This window comes from Mercenaria mercenaria, chromosome 10 (genome assembly GCF_021730395.1).
Source record: "Mercenaria mercenaria strain notata chromosome 10, MADL_Memer_1, whole genome shotgun sequence".
NCBI classification, from domain to species: Eukaryota; Metazoa; Mollusca; class Bivalvia; order Venerida; family Veneridae; genus Mercenaria; species Mercenaria mercenaria.
The window spans coordinates 32,079,977-32,104,122 of record NC_069370.1 but is presented as its reverse complement, the minus strand read 5'-3'; the positions used below and the strand labels follow the sequence as shown (position 1 = coordinate 32,104,122).

Genomic DNA, 24,146 nt, shown 5'->3' with positions numbered 1-24,146 from the left:
TGTTTTGAACTTGACCTAGATATCATCAAGGTGAACTTTCCCCACAAATTTTTCATGAAGATCTCATGAAAATATGGCCTCAGAGAGGTCACAAGGTTTTTCTTTTTTTATACCTACTGGCCAGTTTTTGACCGAAACATGACCCAGTTTCGAAACTGACCTAGATATCATCAAGGTGAACATTCAGATCAATTTTCATAAAGTTCCATTGAAAAATAGGGCCTCTAGAGAGGGTCAAAAGATTTTAAAATTTTAGACCTACTGACCTAGTTTTTGACCACAGTTGACTCAGTTTCAAATTTGACCTAAATATCATAAAGATGAACTTCAGACCAACTTTCATACAGATCCCATGAAGGGTATGGCCTCTAGAGAGGTCAAAAGGGTTTTAAATTATTATTTGACCTACTGACCTGTTTCTAAGGCACGTGCCCCCAGTTTCAAACTTGACCTAGATATCATCAAGGTAAAACATTCTGACCACTTTATGGAGATCCATTCACAAGTTTTGACCTCTAGAGAGGCCCAAAATTTTTTCTATTTTTAGACCTACTGACCTATTTTTGACCCCACATGACCCTGTTTCGAGTTTGACTTAGATATCTAAAGATGAACACTCAGACCAATTTTCATACAGATCCAATGAAACATATGGCCTTTAATGAGGTCACAAGGTTTTTCTATAATTTGACATGCTGAACCTATTTTTGAAGGCACGTGACCCATTTTCCCGAACTTGACCTAGATAATCACAAGTGTGAACTTCTGACCAATTTTCATGAAGTGTCATGAAATATAGGGCCTCTAGAGAGGTGACAAGGTTTTTTTATTTTTAGACCTACTGACCTAGTTTTTGATAGCACGTGACCCATTTTCGAACTTGACCTAGAATCATCAAGATAAACATTCAACCAACTTCATACAGACCCCATGAAAAATATGGCCTTTAGAGAGGTCACAAGGTTTTTCTAATATTTGACCTACTGACCTGTTTTTTGACGGCACGTGACCCGAGTTTCGAACTTGACTTAGATATCATCAAGGTGACGTTCTGACCATTTTCATGAAAAACTTGTGAAATATATGGCCTCTGAGAGGTCACAAGGTTTTTCTATTTTTAACCTACTGACCTATTTTTTTGAAGGCACGTGACCCAGTTTCGAACTTGCCCTTTAATATCATCAAGATGAACATTCTGACCAACTTTCATAAAGATCCCATGAAAAATGTGACCTCTATAGTGGTCACAAGGTTTTTCTATTTTTAGACCTACTGACCTAGTTTTTGACCGCACGTGACCCAGTTTCGAACTTGACCTAGATATCATCAAGATGAACATTTTGATTAACTTTCATGAAGATCCCATGAAAAATGTGACCTCTAGAGTGGTCACAAGGGTTTTTCTATTTTAGACCTACTGACCTTTTTTGACCGCACTGACCCAGTTTCGAACTTGACCTAGATATCATCAAGAGAACATTCTAACCAATTTTCATAAAGATCCCATGAAAAATGTGACCTCTAGAGAGGTCACAAGCAAAATTTTACGGAGGGAAAGGACGCACGGACGGACGACGGCACGACACCGCGCGATCACAAAAGCTCACCTTGTCACTTTGTGACAGGTGAGCTAAAAATGCCAGCTGACCTGTAATTTTGTAGAGAAAAAAAACAGTTTAACTGCCATACATAATTATATGTAATTAAATTTTCATCTGTGTCCAAAGCCAGTTCTTCATAAAATTGTAAGTGAGCATCAAGTTTGATGACAGTACCAAAATCCCAACTAAAGTTATAAACCATAAACCACCTTTTTGATGGCCACAGTAAAAAAAAAATCTATGGAAACTTGGTAAAAAAACTTTTCTTGCAAGTGAATTTCATCAGTATTTTGGGGGGAAAAACTGTTAAACTCCACTCATTAGTTTTCTTTTAAATGGACCCCAAATAACAGACCATCTCTTGTCAAACACAACTCCTCAAAGGACTTTTTTTGGCAGTTTACAGCATGCATATATTAAAATACAGTTGAAACTCGAACTTTCTGGTATTTCCTGGAAATTCAACTGTACCTATACTGTATCTGCTTTAAAATGCCAAGTGTGTAGGTGTTTCACCGTGTCTGAAAACAACATAGTGACATTCTGCTAGGTCTGTGTAATATATTGTGTCATTTTTCCTTGTCTCAAACACAGCATGCCTTCCCATGAATGACGTTTGTATAGCATCATCAGCACTTACTTACAAAGACTCTAGGTAGTAGATTACTGTGTACATGTATATAGACAGACAGCCAAGCCTAATTCCTCCTGGTAACTAATTGTTATACAAGATACACCTGTATATGTATTTTACCGAGTTTCTATACTATAGCTACTTCTCTGCAAGCAGAATCAACTTGTACCAGCACAAGGTTCTATGTGCATTGTGCAATGGCTGGTATCAGCACCGACTTGTATGGTTACTGGCTGGTATGAACAACGGCTTGTATGGACACTTAATGTGTATGACTGACTTGTATGAGCACTGACTTCATGGGCATTTGCTAGTACGAACACCGGCTAGTATGAACACCAGCTAGTATGAACACAACACAGACTTGTATGAGCACTGGCAAGTAAAAGCACTGACTTTAAGGTAATTTGCTCGTATGAACCCAAGCTTGTATGGGCACTTATTAATATTTGCATGATCACTAGCTGGTATGAGCACTGATCTGTATGAGCACCGGCTAGTAAAAGCACTGACTTTAAGGGCATTTGCTCGTATGAACACAAGCATGTATGGGCTCTTATTTGTATGATCACTGGCTGGTATGAGTGTTGGCTTGTAAGAGCATTACCCAGTGTGGTGAATGAGCTGTCAAACACTATTGCTCATTTTATATAAACAATTTCTATGCATTTGGCACTTTGTACTATTATTTTCAACACTACTGCAATTCATATCTCAAACATAAAATGTATTTGCCTTTTGAAAGAAAACACAGTCTTTCCATAAAATTATAAACAAACCTGAGAAAAACCATCCTATGTTCCAGATGTTAGAGTTTTTCTAATACACATGTTCCAGTTTTTCTAATACACATGTTCCAGTTTTTACATGAGAAAAATACTTTCTAGAAAACACTGAGGCCTCACCAGATTATGAAGTTCATCTGGCCATCCAGGCAAAGTTTTATCAACGTCCACTACACGGTTTTCAGGGATGTTGTCTGAAGAAAAGTGTGGATGGACGGACAAAGGATTGAGAGTGATAGCTCACATGAACACTTTGTGCTCCAGTGTGCTAAAAATCTGGTCAAAATTAAATTTTGTTCTTCAGATTCTATTTCTTCAGATGCAATAGCCAACAAATTATTCTAAAGACATGAAAGTGTCGGAATCTGAAACCACTGAACATTTTAGCTGGGGCTCCAGCAGGCCAGCAGAGCCCCTGTTGGGTCTAGGGTGAAGCCCTTGTTGCATGCCGTGATTTTCCCTTAAGCCAACATAAGTTTCTTTCAGCATGTTCAGTAGCTACCCTCCTTTCCAGTTCATATTTATCTCTTCAGTTTCAATATTTCGTATCTTTTGTTATATATATATATATATATATAACTTTACTATACCGTAGAAGTGGGCAGATATACGTTTCATCATTAGATTCAATCCGTAAAGGACCGTAGAAGTGGGCAGATGTACCCGTAAAAGTGGGCAGACTAACGGTACTGGAATTGAAAAGAATCTGCCCAGATTTACGGGCTTGGTGATTTATATATATATATAAACCAGAAAAAGGTAAGTAAAAATATGACATCTCATCAATTGATCATATTAACACTTAATCTTTAACCCAGATAGTACAGCATCTATATTAACTGTCTTCATTTGTTATAAAAGTAAATGTAAAGATGTGTTCTTTCCTCTTTACAGCCCAATAAAACTAATCATTCCCATTATTCATACACATAACCCAGGATGATTAAGGAGATATAAAGGAGTTAGGCAGTTTTTTGATGATTTATCTAAGCACAGAGGCTGTATCAATTAATAAGTTAAGTGTTGTATATAGGTGAGGTCTTGAACTTTTGAGGAGAACATGCTGCTAAGATAACATTCCTGATTTCACTGCTTCTACTTCAGTATACCACATGCCAGACACACAAGGATTCTGTGTTAGCAATATTCAGTGTTTCAAGGTTTCCCTAGAAATATTGTAAAACTATTTTTCAACAGGCTAATTTACCTCGACTTTACTAGTAACAAGAGCTGTCACAGGAGACAGCACGCTCGCCTATTTCGATGCTGGATAGTGAAACTGGACATATGAGGAAGCTGGAGCTGCCACTTGAGTGTTTAGACAGGTAGACAGATTTATTTCTGTGTACAATATACATATTCATGGAAATATAAATAACAACATACAGATAACAATGAACAAGATAGAAATCATCTCTTATTTCTATTGTGGTCCTTGTTTAATGACTCCAATGTAGATGATTCTGTTTAGTAACAACTGAGATATGGTGTAAAAGCATCAAAATTAAACTGAAATTCTAAGTAAGAAGGGGGCATAATTCATGAAATATTGGTGCAATAGTTATGGCTCTTATGTCATATGATGTGCATGATGATGTGAAACAATGATTTTAAGTTTGAATCAAATCCATATGATAATAATAGTGATAGAGTGAAAGTGCATCAAAACTTTAACCTGAAATTTTTAGTAAAAAGGGGGGATAGTTCATGAAATATTGCCGCAAGAGTTGTGCCCCTTGTGTCATACGTCATGGGTGATCATGAGAAATAACTATTTCAAGTTTGAAACACATCCATCAAGTAATTACAGAGATAAAGAGAAAGTGCATCAAAACTTTAACCAAGGTGTGGACGTGGAAGGGCGCCTATGCTAAAGCAAACGCTGGGTCAAGTAGGACAGATCTCCATACTTCGTACAGTCAAGCTAGGACAGTGAGAATGAACTTTCATACTGCGTCTTTTCAGTTTTTGTTTGGTTTTCTTTCACTTCTTTGTAATATGAATAACTTTAATTTGATAGTTTTCATTATGTACATGCAAGGAAATCTGCATAACAACAGAACCAACAACAGTTTCATAAAATTTTGCATTAGGGAACATACGAGACATAACTATGCTTCCCATTTTAGTTCTCCCCAACAGAAAGGTACTGAATACTGCTAAATGGAATATGGGGCCATGATGATGATAGCCCAGCTGTTATGCTATCCAAAGTTTCACAGCTTGCTAGAGCTGTCGGTAGAGGGTCAAGCGAGGAAAATATAGATCTGTGAAATATTTATATATTAGAAATTGGGCCAATGTTTTCTGACAATCTTAAATATAGGTGGGTATTATGTATGACTGTGTGTGGTGTGCGTGCATCTTTGTGTGTGTGCATGTGTGCCTGCGTGTGTTAAAAAAGACTAAGGGTGATGATGTGATGCTTCAAGGCAATACTAAGAAACAAGATTTGAAGAAATATGAAAGGGGTCAACCTAACAAACATTCTGTAAAATTTGGTTGAAAATGGCTTTCTGGTTTATGTGGGGATGTTTTTTTAAGATACTACCGATGACCATGAGCACTTCATGCTCAGGGGAGGTAAATCATATTGTTATACCGTGAAAAACAATTGCTGCAAGACAGGCCATGTCAAGATACTTTCCTGATTCTCAGATTCAAAAATGCAGCCCACTCATGCAGATGCTCATGAATTCTCCCAAAACACACTATAAACAATATATATAGTAAGCTTTGTGTGCAGAAATGGCATAACCCCAAGAAAAAGTCAGAGTGAGAAAGTCAGGATCTGTTTTCTATTATGATAATAAATACCATTCTATACTGTGCCAGCTATATGGCCATGGTTAATTTATACATTCCAGCATTATATGAACACAGAACTGGAAAGACTTGCTCCATTTACTAACAGGCAAGGACCGGCCACATTATACACTGTCACTTAGTAATTTACTTTGCACCACTTTTCAGATAATAATATACCGGTAGTATTTCTATAAGTATCACAATATGGTACTGCTGTATCATAATACTCACAATAAAAAATTTCTGGGCATCAAACCCCGAAATTGACATTCCACCCTCTCCCCCTCTTCTAAAAACCTGCTTTCCCTTTCTGTAGCATACATATGGGAATCTCCAGACATTACCCAAGCCAACTGCATAGCTGAGACAGGAAAGAACAAAGTCCATCTTACGGGACCAGTTCCCTCGCTCCTCGTTTTCATCATCATTTGATGACTCGGAGTATTCATCACTAACACCATTAGCTTTCAGATGGTAGTCATATTCTTGTCGTTTGTCAGTGTATGCGGTCATAGTGAGATCTTATCTGCAATATAAAAAAAGAAATCATTACATTAAGATGGACAAAACTGAGGTATATAAGTCTGAAATGAAGGTCAAAACTTTTTTTGGAAGACGGACCGCTTCAGTCATATTAGCATTTTTTTTCCTTCTTTGGAAAAAACTTGTAAAAGGACATGTTTCCTATTGCCAAAGAGGAGTACAAACAAGAGGGTCATTCGACTCTAAAGCGCTCACCTGTGTACAAGGCTTCAAGTGTGTTTGTACAAGTACAGAGTTAGGTTTCTTCTATGTGAGCCTATATTATATACATGTCACACACACTTTTGAACCTAGGGGAATAAATTTGAACAATTATGGTAGACATTACAAATCTGATATCACACACCAAATATCAAGGCTCTGGCTATTATTGATTCCAAGAAGAAAAGTGACCACACCCCCTGGCAGCCATGTTTTTTGACGAATCGCAATAATTTGAACAGTCTTGATAGAGGGTCACACAAGAACCATTTGTGTCAAATTATTCTAAAATCGGGCCAGCAATTTCACACAAGAAGATTTTTAAAGTTTCCACTATATACATTTAGATAGGGAAAAGTGATCATCTATTTTAAGTTTGAATCAAATCCATTTAGTAATAACTGAAATATAGTGAAAATGCATCAAAATTAACCTAAGTTCTAAGTAAAAGGGGGCATAATTCATGAAAAATTGGTGTCAGAGTTACAGACCTTGTGTCACATGATGTGGGTGATAAGGTGGAACATCTATTTTAAGTTTGAATCAAATCCATTTAGTAGTAACTGAGATAAAGATTTCGGGACACGACGGGATGGGACATGATGCAACAAAACTGACTCCTATATAGCACCCCCACCCTCCCCTCAAACATGTTTGGTGAGGGTATAACAACACTGAATCCAAGTACGGGGAGACTTTTCACAGCCTCAAAACTTAATGTCTGAAATCTGTTTCAATTTATATGTGGAAATAAACTTAAGGGATGTAAATTTTTGTAATGCTGTCCCATATAGACTATACATGTTAAATACCAGTTTTAAAGATCAGATATTAAATTTATTAAAAGAATTTGGTCTGGTAAAAATTATCTGGTCCGTAAAAAATCATGTTTACCAACCGCCCGTCCTGTGAATTTTCAGGGTTTTCGGAACACTGAATGATATGGGTGACATAAGCAGTAAAGTATAAAAGGCAAGGTTAAACCACCGTTGACAGGCAAATGCAAGGCGGGACTTAATGTCTAATGACAGCAGTAAATTTCCAATAACATTTCAGCTTACACTTATAAACACAAGCTAAAGGATTGTCTACAGATGTTGATAACTGAGCATGTTTGGTTTTAATTTATGCTAGTATAGTAGTCCTAACTTGACCACGATGGTTGACCTTAGGCTGATTATTCATATCGATTATTTCATTTTAGAAATAAGGGGTGCTTAGGGTAGCCGTGTATAGGAGAGATCGTGTTTGTAAACAAATCCATTGTATTTTCTATTTTTAGAACTGATAAGACAAAGACCGTGTGGGCAGACGCCGAGCGTCCATGTTTTTTTGTAAACAGTGATGTTTTTCTAACGGCTTAAACTTTCTTAAAACACAAACAATATCAATAATTTTTTGATCAATGGAAAGTGTATAAAACAAGCAATTTATTGATTACTTTTGATTATAATTTCGAAATTAAATGGATTAATTATGAAAGCTTAACTTACAGTGTTTTTTCTAAAAGTTTGGAGGATCGTTACGCCGCTATTAAAATCTTATGTCATTTAAAACGGTTATTCATTTTAAAAAGATATTTAAATGGGAAAATATGAAAATCGTAAGCATTTCAAAACTTTTTGAATTTTTAAAATCCATAAATGAGCAAAAAAGTTATCAAAAATTAAAAATTCAGATCCCATACACAAACGATGTAAAAACATTTGTTTTACCCACCACCAGATAAACAGGTATTTATGCGTGACGTCATGGCGATCTCTCCTATATTTATATGGAATTAGCTTGTATACAGTGCAGTATCAAAGTATGTATACTTACGTTTGATCACTTGAAACTTTCCAATACAATAATTTATATTTTCATTTTCTCGTGCAGCTCGTGTTTTTGTGCTTTTTTTTTCAATAAAATTTGCTTGACATGTACAATACTGTGTATATAAAGCGTTTTACGTACACTCCTTTTCAATAATAGGTCGTGCCTCATTATGTATTATAATACAAAGGTCAACCATCGGGGTCAAGTTGCGTCCACTATATTTATATATTAACTATTCAATTACATGCTTTCTGTTACAGCTGATAAATTTGTGTTTTGTATGCCTGTATTTATTTAATATGTGATACATTCTGGTAATAGTTTAATTATTACTTTTAAGGATGTGCAAGCGTTTTTTTCAGGATATCCACCATTTTGAAAAATATTTCTTCGAATATTGCTTTCTAACAAACGTTTTGCCAAAAATTAATGCTAAATAATTAAAATATGGCTAATAATGTACCATTTAACCAAATATATTATGCTTTTTGCGAAAAAAAAATTTCACCCTTATTTTTGGCTGGCATTTGCCTAAAATTGATGTAAGATTTATAATGGGGTAAGGGTAGGTAATTTCAAATATCTATTTAAGTAGATCAGATTTGGTTTTGATATTTTTCTGACTGATAAATATCATGTTAAGCTTTAAATAAAATAAAAGTTTTCAAGATAGCACTTTATATTATCTAGAAAATATGAATTAAAACAAAAAGAACAAAAATATCAAAATTCACCACTTTTTAACAGTTTTTTCTTAATAAATCTCTTAGATGCACGGTGACCCCAACTTTTTTTCTTTCCATTTTGAAGCATTTTTGTGTGTCATTAATGCTGCAAAATATTTTGAAAATCTTAACGTCAGAAATTTTTTTGTAGATCTAAATATGTTTTTTCCATTGAAAATAAAGTGGGTGGGGTAATTATGTCAACATGTAAAAATTAAAGAGATTTTTTAGTGACATTTATGCTTATATAATACTGACATCACCATATATTCATATTAACCTGTAAGACCTGAAATCCCTATAAGATTAAGTACGATATTGTATGTTTTATAAAGTACCAACATTTTTTCAATTTTACAAAATTTCAGAAATGCGTAAACAGTGGGTGAAGAAAATACCCTATAAAAATTAAAACGAGTTCGGTGACCTATGTTATTTCTGCTCTTGTTTGTCTTAGAAACTAATGTTCTTCAAGCTCACAGGGTATGAAAAAAATCTTAACATTAGAAAAAATTCGCACGTACATCCTTGAAACTGAATAACGTTTACTATCATTTTGAAATAAATATTTTAAAAATTAATAAAACAACTTTTGGTTAATATTATTGTATTACCAGCTGCCCATTACTATATAAGAAAATTTAGTCAATACTAACTATTGACGTGTTGCGACAGGACTCCTGTATTTTGAAAAAGGACCCTTCACAATTTGGACCCAATGGGTCCTGGGACTCCTGGGTTTTCAGGTCTACTAAATGGAACCCCTGATTTTTACACATCTGACATGTTTTTGCTACTCAACAAAACCCAGTCTGTGATACCAGACCCAACCCAAAACAGGTTAAAAAAGAATTGTTACAAGACAGACATAAACAGAAAGAAGTCCCAGCTTATCATAAAAGCATTTCCTTATGAAACTTAAAAACACTGATTTTCTAAAAATTTCTTGCAGCTTCCGACCAGATTTTCCATACTTCAAAGGAGGTTCTTTTGTTTTCATAATTATATAAATGCATCTTATTTGAATATTAAGTTACTGGAAGTTTCCATAAGGTTCTATGTATGGAACAAATAGCCCCTTTTTTGGCAATTTATTTGGGAACCTATACATGTAGCAGCTATAACAAATTCATTACATTAAATTCATATTAATTTTATACATTATAACAGACTTCCGGAAAATTTTGATGCGGTCCGCTGTTTCTTAATCCGGATGCAGTCCGACTTGACCGGCATTTATCCTACCCCGAGAACCACAACATCTCGGACAACACATCAAAATGGTGTCACTAACATATTGTGCCGGGGCAGAACCGGGAAAGAAACGTAAAGTAACGCCAGACAATTGTAGTGAAAAGAAAAAAATGTACAAAAATAAGAGGGTTGATCGAGCATTTAATGAGAAATGAACTTAAAGGGAAAGGCAATGTTGTTCTTATGTTAATTCCGTCTGTTTTCTTAAATCATTTAACGAAGTGAAAGAATTTTCAAATCGGCTAAAAAATGAGAAACTTATGAGCATTTAAATATTTGATCAAAATGGCGGCCATTTTGTTTCCATAGCAACAAAAACAAAAAGGCAGGTTTATTAAATTTCTAGATACATATTATATCTGAACTGTATTTTTCTATTTCTGTAAAACAATTTTACTACCCTTTCAAGCTATAATGAAAGAAATTACCATGTTTTACATCTTATACTCAGAAACATATGAAATTAATATACTTTAAAGGTTATGTGCTAAAAATAAAGAATTCAGCATCATAAACACACTAAAATGGCTGCCTATATATCTTTTGCAGTAGTTATCCGATTTTAAAAATTCTTTCAGCGTTATGAAAGGCTTGAGAATGGCTTTCATATAAAATAACTTATTGTCTGGCTTTCCTAATTACCCTTTAAAATCGCACCTGGCTCGTATATGATGGAGAAAAGCAACATATGCGGTGCACTGACATGTTTTTAGGTCGGGCATTATTTTTTCCGGTCCGGCAGATTTTTAGGCATTGCTGGACCAAATGTCCGGCCATTTTTTCCAACTTTCCTGAAGTCTGAACAAAATAGTGTCTAAACAATTACTTATATGAATTTCAAGTACCGTAATCAAATACTATAAAATATGAGATTCAATTTCTTAAATTTAATAACATACCAGTCAGCTAAAAGCAAACCAGACACAAATTCTAAAAACAGAAAGCATAAAGAACAGCATTTCTAATTGATTTATCAAACAGTGGTCTGGAAAAATGTGATCAAGAAAGCTATTTCTGTCTGCAGAACTTTAATTGAGTTTGCAGACTGAAATTCCTGCATAAATCACAAGGGATAATGACACTGATGCATTACTTCTATGCTCAAAACCTCAATCAACTATCACGATTATTTTCCATAGAAAAAAAACAACATAGATTACTTTTTTTTTTTTTTTTTTATAAATGACAGCTGCTGTTGTTATTGACGTAGAAACACTTTTATCCTATAAAATTTGTAATGCAGAAAAGAAAAGAATAATTTCCCATTGGTTAATTAACACTTTCCACAACCTAAACCTTAAAAGCAAGTTTTTCTTAATGGCAAAGAAGGTACCTCTATCACTGACAGTCCTATGTCCAAGTAACACAAAACATCTATATTAACTTCCTTTTAAACACACATACACACGCCAATCAAAATGCCCTGTCCACGTATATAGCTAGCAAGATTGCATCAGGCAGGTAAAAGTATGATATATCAGGAAGAAACTGCATGACAACCTTAAAACAATATATATAATCAATCAATCAAAAAAAAGAGATGTTATTTCGTTATTTTATCTCTTTGAACTTAGCATGATGAAATTTTGTTTGCTGAGTGCAGGGGTAAACCCAGAATATTGTTAAGGAAGAGGGGGAGGGGGTGGGGGAGTGCAGAGTTTCTACTAGGGCTGTCATTGCAGGTTTTTTTTTCGACCGCTTTTATAGCCGTTATTCGGCTATATTCCCAATGCCAAAAAGTATGTATTTTTCCCAAAATTAATGCAACAATTCCCAATCTACATTCTGAAAAAAATTTCATCAAAATTGCACAAAAATTGACCAAGTTATGGACAATTTCATAATGGAAGTATGTTAAAGATGTTCTACAACGTGAAACAAGTGTATGAAAAAGTGCTTACACACATCCTTTCTATATCTAGTGGGACTAAATATTTCCCAATTTGGAACATTTATGCGTCAAAATTCCCAATTCTGGACACACATCCTTTCTATATCTAGTGGGACTAAATATTTCCCAATTTGGAACATTTATGCGTCAAAATTCCCAATTCTGGGGGTATAGGCTATGTTCCCAAATTAGCTAGAAAAAACCCTGCATTGATTGGGTCTTAGGCATATCGACGATACCAATATATCGGAAGACAAATATCGACGATACATCGATATATTGTTTATTAAGTTAGATTAACAACCTATTTGTTCATGTGGATTCTTGTTAATTTATTTCTACTTATATTGCCTGCTTTTCATATTCCTGTTTGATTATATTGTATTTGTATTAATGTATTTTTACTATTCTCCATACAGGTAGTGCTGACTAGTGGAAAAAGACTGCTACAGCAAGTTTAGTCATTACTTTTTTGACAACTTCCGTTACTAAGTGTAAATTTTTGTAGGCAGAAAGTTGTTTCAGAGGGTCTGGGTGTTTATCTGGATGTTTTTTTTTTCTATTTGTAAAATATCGATTTTTAAAAATGGGAATCGATAATCGATCGACCGAAAAATATTGTTGATACATCGATATCGTTTCTATCAATGACAGCCCTAGTTTCTACACTATCCGTGGACAATCCCTTGCTGTATTGCTCTACCTAAACCTCCATTGGTGTTATCTGTCAAGACTTTTATTTGACATTGCTGAAACAGGAACATTTGACGCAATGTCATCTTTTAAACTGGTAATTTTCTTTTTTATATAAAAGCAATCCAACAGAACAAAGTTGTTAGCTTTTAAATTGAGCTATTTTCTAACTAGCTAACTTAGTAAGCCATTCCTTTTTCAAAGAAATTTTCATTACTTTTAACTGCTAATCTGTTCAATTCTCAAATGACTGCAATTATCTATAATTTAAAAACAGTTCCTTTTATATGAACAGACAAAACAGCTGTTATATTGCTTATAAAGTAATGAATTCTGACAAATTCATTTTTTAGAAAATTATGAAACAGAGAATCTAATAAAATTTCCAAAAAGTTAGTTTTGTATTTAATTATTCAGTCATATAAATAATCTGTTGACTATAATTCAGTGCATGGCACTTTGTATGTACAGTAGCTTCCCTTTTAAATAACAAGAGGACCATGATGGTCCTGAATCGCTCACCTCTTCCCACATGATCCAGTTTTGAGTATGACGTCGTTTTTTCTATTATTTGACATAGTGACCTAGTTTTTGAGCTCATGTGACCCAGTTTTGAACTTGACCTAGATATTATAAAGATAAAAATTCTGACCAATTTTCATGAAGATCCATTGAAAAATATGGTCTCTAGAGAGGTCACAAGGTTTTTCTATTATTTGACCTATTGACCTAGTTTTTTAAGGCACGTGACCCAGTTTCAAACTTGACCTAGATATCATCAAGGTGAACATTCTGACCAATTTTCATGAAGATCCATTCAAGGGTATGGCCTCTAGAGAGGTCACAAGGTTTTTCTATTTCAAGACCTACTGACCTAGTTTTTGATCACAGTTGACCCAGTTTCAAACTTGACCTAATTATCATCAAGATAAACATTCAGACCAACTTTCATACAGATCCCATGAAAAATATGGCCTTTAGAGAGGTCACAACGTTTTTTCATTATTTGACCTACTGACCTACTTTTTGAAGGCACGTGACCCACTTTCGAACTTGACTTAGATATCATCAAGGTGAACATTCTGACCAATTTTTATGAATATCCATTCACAAGTATGGCCTCTAGAGAGGTCACAAGGTTTTTCTATTTTTAGACCTACTGACCTAGTTTTTGACCGCACATGACCCTGTTTCGAATTTGAGTTAGATATCATCAAGATGAACATTCAGACCAACTTTCATGAAGATCCATTGAAAAATATGGCCTTTAGAGAGGTCACAAGGTTTTTCTATTATTTGACCTACTGACCTAGTTTTTGACGGCACGTGACCCAGTTTCAAATTTGACCTAGATATCATCAAGATGAACATTCAGACCAACTTTCATACAGATCCCATGGAAAATATGGCCTCTAGTTAGGTCACAAGGTTTCTCTATTATTTGACCTACTGACCTAGTTTTTGATGGCACGTGACCCACTTTCGAACTTGACTTAGATATCATCAAGGTGAACATTCTGACAAATTTTCATGAAGATTTCATGAAATATATGGCCTCTAGAGAGGTCACAAGGTTTTTCTATTTTTAGACCTACTGACCTAGTTTTTGACCGCACGTGACCCAGTTTCGAACTTGACCTAGATATCATCAAGATGACCATTCAGACCAACTTTCACACAGATCCCATGAAAAATATGGCCTTTAGAGAGGTCACAAGGTTTTTCTATTATTTGACCTACTGACCTAGTTTTTGACGGCACGTGACCCAGTTTCGAACTTGACCTAGATATCATCAAGGTGAACGTCCTGACCAATTTTCATGAAGATCTTGTGAAATATATGGCCTCTAGAAAGGTCACAAGGTTTTTCTATTTTTAGACCTACTGACCTAGTTTTTGATGGCACGTGACCCAGTTTCGAACTTGACCTAGAAATCATCAAGATGAACATTCAGACCAACTTTCATACAGATCCCATGAAAAATATGGCCTTTAGAGAGGTCACAAGGTTTTTCTATTATTTGACCTACTGACCTACTTTTTGAAGGCACGTGACCCAGTTTCGAACTTGACCTAGATATCATCAAGGTAAACGTTCTGACCAACTTTCATGAAGATCTTGTGAAATATATGGCCTCTAGAGAGGTCACAAGGTTTTTCTATTTTTAGACCTACTGACCTAGTTTTTGACCGCACGTGACCCAGTTTCAAACTTGACCTAGATATCATCAAGATGAACATTCTGACCAATTTTCATGAAGATCCATTGAAAATTATGGCCTCTAGAGAGGTCACAAGGTTTTTCTATTTTTAGACCTACTGACCTAGTTTTTGATGGCACGTGACCCAGTTTCGAACTTGACCTAGATATCATCAAGATGAACATTCTGACCAACTTTCATAAAGATCCCATGAAAAATGTGACCTCTAGAGTGGTCACAAGCAAAAGTTTACGGACGGACGGACGGACGCACGGACGGACGACGGACGACGGACACCGCGCGATCACAAAAGCTCACCTTGTCACTTTGTGACAGGTGAGCTAAAAACTAATGACACAAACACTAGCTGGCTTGTGATAATGATTTTTTAGAGCTAAAAATTACTAGAAAAATGTTTTGGCTTGCACTTAAAATTGATAGTCACAATGTGTAAACTCAGCTATTACAATAAAAAAAAAAATAAGATTTAGTAACGGTTAATCCTGGATTTCCTTCAGAAGAGTTTAAATACCTGACCTACAAGTCATTCTCCGAAAAAGTTCAGTTCAGAACACTGAGCCTATGACATGCACATGTGCAGTTTTAATACCACGTTCTGTGGTAAACAAGTATTAAATGTAGCAATGTCACAAAACAGGGCCATAAACGTCTGACATTCTGATATGAATACAAATATACAAAATGCTAACAATAGCACAACTGCTATATCAGAACTCTTGAGGACTGAAGTCTACGATACTATCCAAACTTCGTCTTGAAAGTAAAAGCTATTGTCTACCCAAACTAAAAACGTTTACCAATTTCTATTTTAAGAAACAGTGACCTTGATCCGAGTGACTCCAAATACAATCACAATCTTTGTCTCGATAATAGCTATATTCACCACAACAGATGCACAAAAACTATTAAACATTTAGCAGAAACCATATTTATAATTTAAGTAAAAGGGACCTTGACCCTATTGGTCGAAACACAATCCCTGATTGTCACCTCCACTTAAGCTACCTTACTTTAGCAACTATAACTCATTTCTATCTCAAGTTATTGAGCAAAAAAAATATTTTTCTATTTTAAGTAACAACGACCTTGACCTTGACTCTAGTAACCCTAAATAAAACCCCAACCTTTTGTACTGATAAAAGCTACAAACTAAATTTTGTGAAATAGGTCCATCCAAACCACACTTATTCAGTGGACACCATCCTCCCACTCAAAGGAAAAGGACCTTTATTTTCCCCACATTGCCATCTATCCAAAAACATTGCAATTAAGTTTGGCGAACATTTGATATGACCTGGTCAAGTCTGGGGACGGAAAACTTCTATGGAAGCCACAGGTGATCCCGTAATAGTAAATACGTCCTTTTCTCGTTATTCTGAGCCCCTAACAGGTATTTCAGCTCTTTGTAGGAACAGTTCTAGTTTCAAAAGAGATTTTGCTATAGTTTGATACTCCAATATTTAAACTTAAAAAAATCCCTATGAAGGAAAGTTCTAACGACTGTTGTCAATTAACAATCCAGGCTTTCGCATGATGACCCTCACCCTCTGAAACAGCCAGATGCTCTCTCGTTGAACAAAGACTTGTGATCATTTGTGCTACCTCTCAAAAACTAAGGCTTTTTTTTTGGAAAAAATCTTTTTTTAAGATTAAGAACAGATATATGATTGTGTTTACAGACAAAAAAGTTTTACAGTAAGTGGTTACTGTTTCTTGTAAGAAAGTAATATATTACCCCCATGATTTTAGACAAGCAAATTTTGTGCCAAAATTTTCAGTTGTGAATATTTCTATTTTAATGTTTCTTTTTATTCCTTTTTAACTGCGTGTTTGTAATGACATGCATAAGATTTAGTAACAGGAAATAGCTGCATGACATTGTGCTAATTTTCCAAAGGCCCGGCTTGGAAATACAAGAAAGTGGCAAATGTCCAATATCAAGGGCATATAAAAATGTGTTGTGGTTGTAAAACATCCATATTCTTCTGAAATTGTTTTAAAAGAAAGGTAACTTTTTTATTTAAGAAAAGATTGTTTCAGTATTAATCTGAGGTGGCACAATGCAAATGATTAAATTTTCACAGGTACAGTCTCGACTGAACTTTTTTTTAGAGAATTGTAGTTTAAAATTGGAACAAGAAGACTCTATCTGCAAATGCTATTCATTGCCTCCTCTTCCTCCCCTCCCCCTACCCCACCCAATTAGCTTGAAACAAAGCATTTGTATGATATAAAAAAAAATAGCCAAATTACTTCCATTATACATCAAACTTCTATTATGTGACCACTTTAGAGTGAAACTTCAAAACTATTATTAAATGACTTAAATACAGCTGTGAACAACTTGAATGCAATTTATCAAAAATTCTAACACTGAAATATAAAGTTACTAAACTTTTAAACTTGTAAACTGAAATATAAAATATACAGAAAGAAATGGTTTGAACTGAAGAGGCATAATTTATATTAATTCAATATAAAATATTAAAATATAATTTACCTGCTTCTGACAAATTATTCAAGAACTATCCAAATTTCTGTAAATAACTGAGCAAAAAATAAGTCAGTAGGCCCTTGTGTTATCCACAGAAGTTTATAGCACACTGGCAGCCAGAGATAAAATAGAGTAAGGTAAATACAGCATACAGTTACTGTAGTACTTTAACCCATTACTAGATTGGCTTCTCCTTTATCTATAGGAAGCACTGTAAAATACTACTAAATATTGTGTTTGTAACTCCGCAGATTATATAGTCTTAAGCAAGGCATTGTCCTACAATTGATTGAAGAATTATGTATTATTAGGTAAGATTATTTGATAATTCAGAATCAAATTTTAAAAACAAAAAAAAATGAGTCATTGCTTTAATGTAAAAAAAAATCTGAATATTTTAGGTTTCTAACAATCTCAAGGGAGGGAGGGGTGGGGGGCTTTGTGCTATATTTGCAATGCAAGTTCTTTTCTGATAGTATGCAGGTGTGAGATTAAAAATTGCTCGCACTAAGAATGAACATTTCCTCTGGTAAACAAAGTGAAACAAGAGTTCGTAGAACACGAAATGCCCCCCTTGATGTATTCAGTAACTGCACAAAGAACAGAAATTAGTTGGTCATTGTGCACTGGACGTTTGACGTACTGACCTCAAATCAATAATTATGGGTCATTTACCAGTCATAAGTGACCTCCGTATCAAATGAGATCTTAGACCATGAACTTTGACATACTCACCTCAAATCAACAGGGGTCATCTGCAGGTCATGATCAACCTCCCTTTTAAGCGTCCTGATCCTAGGCCCAATTTATCATCGAGAAACCGTTGAACTGTTCTGGCTGTTCGAGACCACCATGACCTTGACCTTTGACATACTGACCCCAAAATCAATAGGGGTCATCTGCTGGTCTTGACCAACCTCCCTATCAACTTTCATGATCCTAGGTCCCAGCATTCTCAAGTTATCGTATGGAAATAGTTATACTGTTCTGGGTCACTGTGACTTTGACCTTTGTCCTACTGATCTCAAAATCAATAGGGGTCATCTCCTGGTCACAGGGTTTTTTCTAGCTAATTTGGGAACATAGCCTATACCCCCAGAATTGGGAATTTTGACGCATAAATGTTCCAAATTGGGAAATATTTAGTCCCACTAGATATAGAAAGGATGTGTGTCCAGAATTGGGAATTTTGACGCATAAATGTTCCAAATTGGGAAATATTTAGTCCCACTAGATATAGAAAGGATGTGTGTAAGCACTTTTTCATACACTTGTTTCACGTTGTAGAACATCTTTAACATACTTCCATTACGAAATTGTCCATAACTTGGTCAATTTTTGTGCAATTTTGATGAAATTTTTTTCAGAATGTAGATTGGGAATTGTTGCATTAATTTTGGGGAAAATATATACTTTTTGGCATTGGGAATATAGCCGAATAACGGCTATAAAAACGGCCAAAAAAAAACCCTGGGGTCATGACCAACCTCCCTGTCAACTTTCATGATCCTAGGCCAAAGCGTTCTCGAGTTATCATCTGGAAACCGTTTAACTGTTCTGGGTCACTGTTAATACCTGGACCTTTGACCTACTGACCTAAAAACCAATAGGGGTCATCTGCTGCCATGACCAACCTCCCTATCAACTTTCATGATCCTAGGCCCAGGCCTTCTTTAGTTATCGTCCGGAAACCGTTTAACTGTTCCGGGTCACTGTGACCTTGACCTTTGACCTACTGACCTCAAAATCAATAGGAGTCATCTTCTGGTCATGACTAACCTCCCTATCAACTTCCATGATCCAAAGCATTCTTGAGTTATCATCCAGAAACGGATTGGTCTACGGACTGACAGACGACCGACATCTGCAAAACAATATACCCCTCTTTCTTCGAAGAGGGGCATAAGGAGATTGACAAAAAATGAGCTGACCTTTTTTGTTTTTAATACCTGTAATTTACTGTAAGTCATTATTATACTATGTTCACAGTCCTGTTTAAATTTTCCAATGAAGAAAAAATATAATTTGAACATCCTGTAACTGGCTTCACACAGCAAAAATGTCAATATTAAATAATGACACTAAAATTAATAGCTTTCACCTCAATATACTGTGTGGGAATTTTCCATCTAATTTTCCACTCAGAGGTGCAACAGTTGTACAACACTCTCATGCAATAGCTGTAGATTACCTTTCTGCAAAAATTGCAAGTACGAAATGGTAAAAAAATGTTCAGGTAACAAGGTGCATTATGCTTTTAATCGCAATATTATGTGGATGCAAATCAACTGTGTAACACCCTTGCAACTGCATGGCAGACCATGGACCAGACCATGGATTCAGCAATGCTGGGCAGACCTTGGGAGACCATAAATTTGGTAATTTCCTGGAAAGACCATGTCTACCATGGATAAGAACATGGATTTGAAAATACTAGGCAGACTGTGGATGAGACCATGGACTCAGCAATGCAGTGAATGCTTGGTAGACCATGGATTTGGCAATGCAACTATTATGGTGCATGTTATGTATTAATCACAGAACTTCGTCCTTAGAATAAATGTGTAAAAGCTGTGTAAAGCAGAATCCATTCATATAATTTAAGTAAACACGTCCTTGACCTTAGTTGCTGAAATGCAATCAGACTTTATAACTACTGAACTAAAAAATATATTAAAATTTACCTAAAGTTAACAAAAACTGCGCAACACTTAGCAGATTTGCCTATCTCATAAGTGTTTTTCATGATTATTCAACTTAAATGAATAAATCTTGACTTGCCCAGTATATTTTTCTTAATTTCCAGAGGCCCTTATATATATCTTCTTATTAATGAGTTTAGATGACATTATGACAGCTGGTATAGAAACATCCTTCCTAAACAAACATAAACATATTTCAAAAATAATGTCAGTATTACATATTGTGCATAAGTCAACCTCTGTCACTTTCTTTCATATAACACATTTATTTTACCTGTATAATATAATACTAAGGGTTGTGACACAGTTTAAGAGAAACAAAACAGTTATAAAGTCTGTAAATGATCACATTCTTTTAAAGAAATTGCGGTCAAATAAACAAATAGCCTTTCGTTGTCATGATACAGTTGTATGTATATACTGAACGTACTAAGACTGTACATATCTTATAAGAGTTAATTTCCTTGATCATAAAATTTTCGACAACTGTTTCTTTGCCTGTTATTTAGTTTGCACTCTGCTTCAGGCTTTTTCTTTGCTACGTTTTCTCTCTTTTTCTCTATAATTTTCATTGTACATTTTCTGGCATATAACATATGTATGATATACTGTTAGAAGCAGGTGATGTTAACTTTTTATCAAATTTAATTAATTTCAAGTGGATGTGTAAAAATATGTTTTTCACTATTACTTTTTGTGTGTTTCACACATATCCATAGTGTATAATTTCTGTTTTAACTCAGCCCTTTTTTTGTAAATTTGGGGAAGGGTACCAGGTCCCTTTTGGAGGGGAAATTTATGTCGCAATCATTGTTTGGAGGAATATATTTGCTAAAAAGTTGTTAAAATCAGGACTGAAAATCAAAACTAATTTCATTTTTTTTTGCATGGGGAATTTTTGGCCAAGGTGGGGAAAAAAGTATACTTTTTGGATTGGGGAATGGGGCCGAATTTCGGCCCTAAAATCAGCATAAAAAAAGGCCTGTAACTTAAGTAAAGCAATTTCTTTCAAGGAGAAAAGTGCTTGCTGTCTGCTCTTCAATGTCATATCATAGAAGTTATTTGACATAATCAAAAATATATTTGTACAATTTAATTTAAACAGGGTATTCAGCTTCTATGAATACTGTAAAATTTGTCAAAAAATGTGAGCAAAGTGACTGAAAGAAGCTTAATAATTCTAGTGGAATGGGACTCTTTATCATTTTTAAACAATTTTATTAAAAAAATTGTAAATAGTGATGTCACTATGATTTTTGTTTTAATTGAGAAAATATGTTTAGAAAGTGTTTGCATACTTGGCCTAATTAAATTAACAGTAAAAGATAATACTTTTCAGACTTTAGTTGATAATCAATTTGGCTATGAGAAAAGAGAACTAGAATGTGTCTTTAGGACACAGGGTGTGCCCCCCACTGGTACATTTGTCACAAATAAGGGGCAATAATTCAAATGTTTGCAGTCTTAAAGGGGTATAGCCTCAACAAACATTTTATGAAAAGGATTCATTATTCTAGGCCCTATACTTTTTGAGCTATGAGCATCACAAACAAAAAATCCACTATTTTGGCTATTTCAAGGGCCATAACTAATAAGAGCTAAGATTCTCAAGAAGAATGCCTAGTGTGCAAGGTCACATCATGTTAAAGACTCCAGCATGGTTTCCTGAATTTACATCTAATTCTTTTTGAGCTAGGCACATAATTAGGTGAAAAAGTGCATTTTTTACTATTTCAGGGGCAATAACTTTAAAAATAGGGGGTTGAGCCAGCCAAAAAATTAGAGGTGTGCAAGTTTATATCATGATAAAGACTTATGCAAGTTTTCAACCATTTATATTAAATACTTTTAAGCTAGGTGCGTCACAAGGTGAAAATGTACTATTTCAGGAGCCATAACTCTAAAAATAGGGGGCGGATCCAAATGAAAAATAGGAGGTGCGCAAGTTCATATCATGATTAAGACTCATGCATGGTTTCATGAATCTATATCAAATACTTTTTGAGCTAGGCATGTCACAAAGTGAAAATGTGCATTTTTGACTATTTCAGGGGCCATAACTCTGAAAATAGGGGTGGGACCCAAATGAAAAATAGAAGGTGTGCAAGTTCATATCATGATTAAGACTCATGCAAGGTTTCATGAATCTTAATCAAATACTTTTTGAGCTAGGCATGTCACAAGGTGAAAATGTGCTATTTTGACTATTTCAGGTGCCGTAACTATGAAAATAGGGGGCGGAGCCAGATATAACAAGAGCACCGCCTTGCGGGTGCTGACGCTCATCTGATTTTTTTTGTATAATAGAAATATTGTCCTACCCATGATTTTCTAAGTCTAAAAAGGGCCATCATTCTTGCAAAAAGCAGGATAGAGTTATGTTTCTTGATGTACAGTGTCCACTTATGATGGTGAAAAACTGTTGCAAGTTTTAAAGCAATAGCTTTGATAGTTTATGAGAAAAGTTGCCTTAAACATAATACTTAACCAAGAAAATGATTTTCTAAGTCCAAAAGGGGCAATAATTATTGCAAAAAGCAGGATGGAGTTATGTTGCTTGCTGTACAGAGTCAGCTTATGATGGTGAACAAGTGTTGCAAGTTTCAAAGCAATAGCTTTGATAGTTTAAGAGAAAAAGTTGACCTAAACATAAAACTTAACCAAAATATCTGATATTTTCTAAGTCCAAAAGGGGCCATAAATCTTGCAAAAAGCAGGATGGAGTTATGTTTCTTGCTGTACAGGGTCAGCTTATGATGGTGCACAAGTGTTGCAAGTTTTAAAGCAATAGCTTTGATAGTTTGGGATAAAAGCTGACCTAAACATAAAACTTTACCAAGAACTGATTTTCTAAGTCCAAAAGGGGCAATAATTCTTGCAAAAAGCAAGATGGAGTTATGTTTCTTGACGTACAGGGTCTGCTTATGATGGTGAACAAGTATTCCAAGTTTCAAAGCAATAGCTTTGATAGTTTAGGAGAAAAGTTGACCTGAACATAAAACTTAACCAAGAAATCTGATATTTTCTAAGTACAAAAGGGGCCATAAATCTTGCAAAAAGCAAGATGGAGTTATGTTTCTTGCTATACAGGGTCAGCTTATGATGGTGAACAAGTATTCCAAGTTTCAAAGCAATAGCTTTGATAGTTTAGGAGAAAAGCTGACCTAAACATAAAACTTAACCAGGCAACGCCGACGCAGACGCCGACGCCGACAACCGCTCAAGTGATGACAATAACTCATCATTTTTTTTCAAAAAATCAGATGAGCTAAAAATAGAAGGTGCGCAAGTTCATATCATGATTAAGACTCACGCAAGGTTTCATGAATCTATATCAAATACTTTTTGAGCTAGGCATGTCACAAGGTGAAAATGTGCATTTTTGACTATTTCAGGGGCCATAACTCTGAAGATAGGGGGGCGGAGCCAGATGAAAAATAGGAGGTGCGCAAGTTCATATCATGATTAAGACTCATGCAAGGTTTCATGAATCTATATCAAATACTTTTTGAGCTAGGCATGTCACAAAGTGAAAATGTGCATTTTTGACTATTTCAGGGGCCATAACTCTGAAAATAGGGGGCGGAGCCAGACGAAAAATAGGAGGTGCACAAGTTCATATCATGATAAAGACTCATGCAAGGTTTCATCAATTTATATCAAATACTTTTCGAGCTAGATGGGTCACGAACTTCGGACGAACAGACAGACGCACAGACAAGACCAAATCTATATGAAAACTGGTTATTCAATGGTAAGGCCTAAAAAAAAAAAT

At 35.1% G+C, this 24,146-nt stretch overlaps 1 protein-coding gene across 1 annotated transcript in view; it reads right to left on the bottom strand.

Annotated features, from left to right (window-relative positions):
- Positions 1–17,830, bottom strand: part of LOC123559489 (sodium- and chloride-dependent glycine transporter 2-like) — an 80,930-nt gene extending 63,100 nt beyond the window's left edge. Inside the window, exons 1-2 of the mRNA XM_053552614.1 lie at positions 17,676–17,830; positions 6,133–6,354 (exon numbers count right to left, since the gene is read on the bottom strand). Coding sequence (XP_053408589.1) covers positions 6,133–6,341 — 209 coding nt within the window. The 5' untranslated portion in view covers positions 6,342–6,354; positions 17,676–17,830. The remainder of the gene's footprint in view (positions 1–6,132; positions 6,355–17,675) is intronic.
- Positions 17,831–24,146: the final 6,316 nt, after the last annotated feature.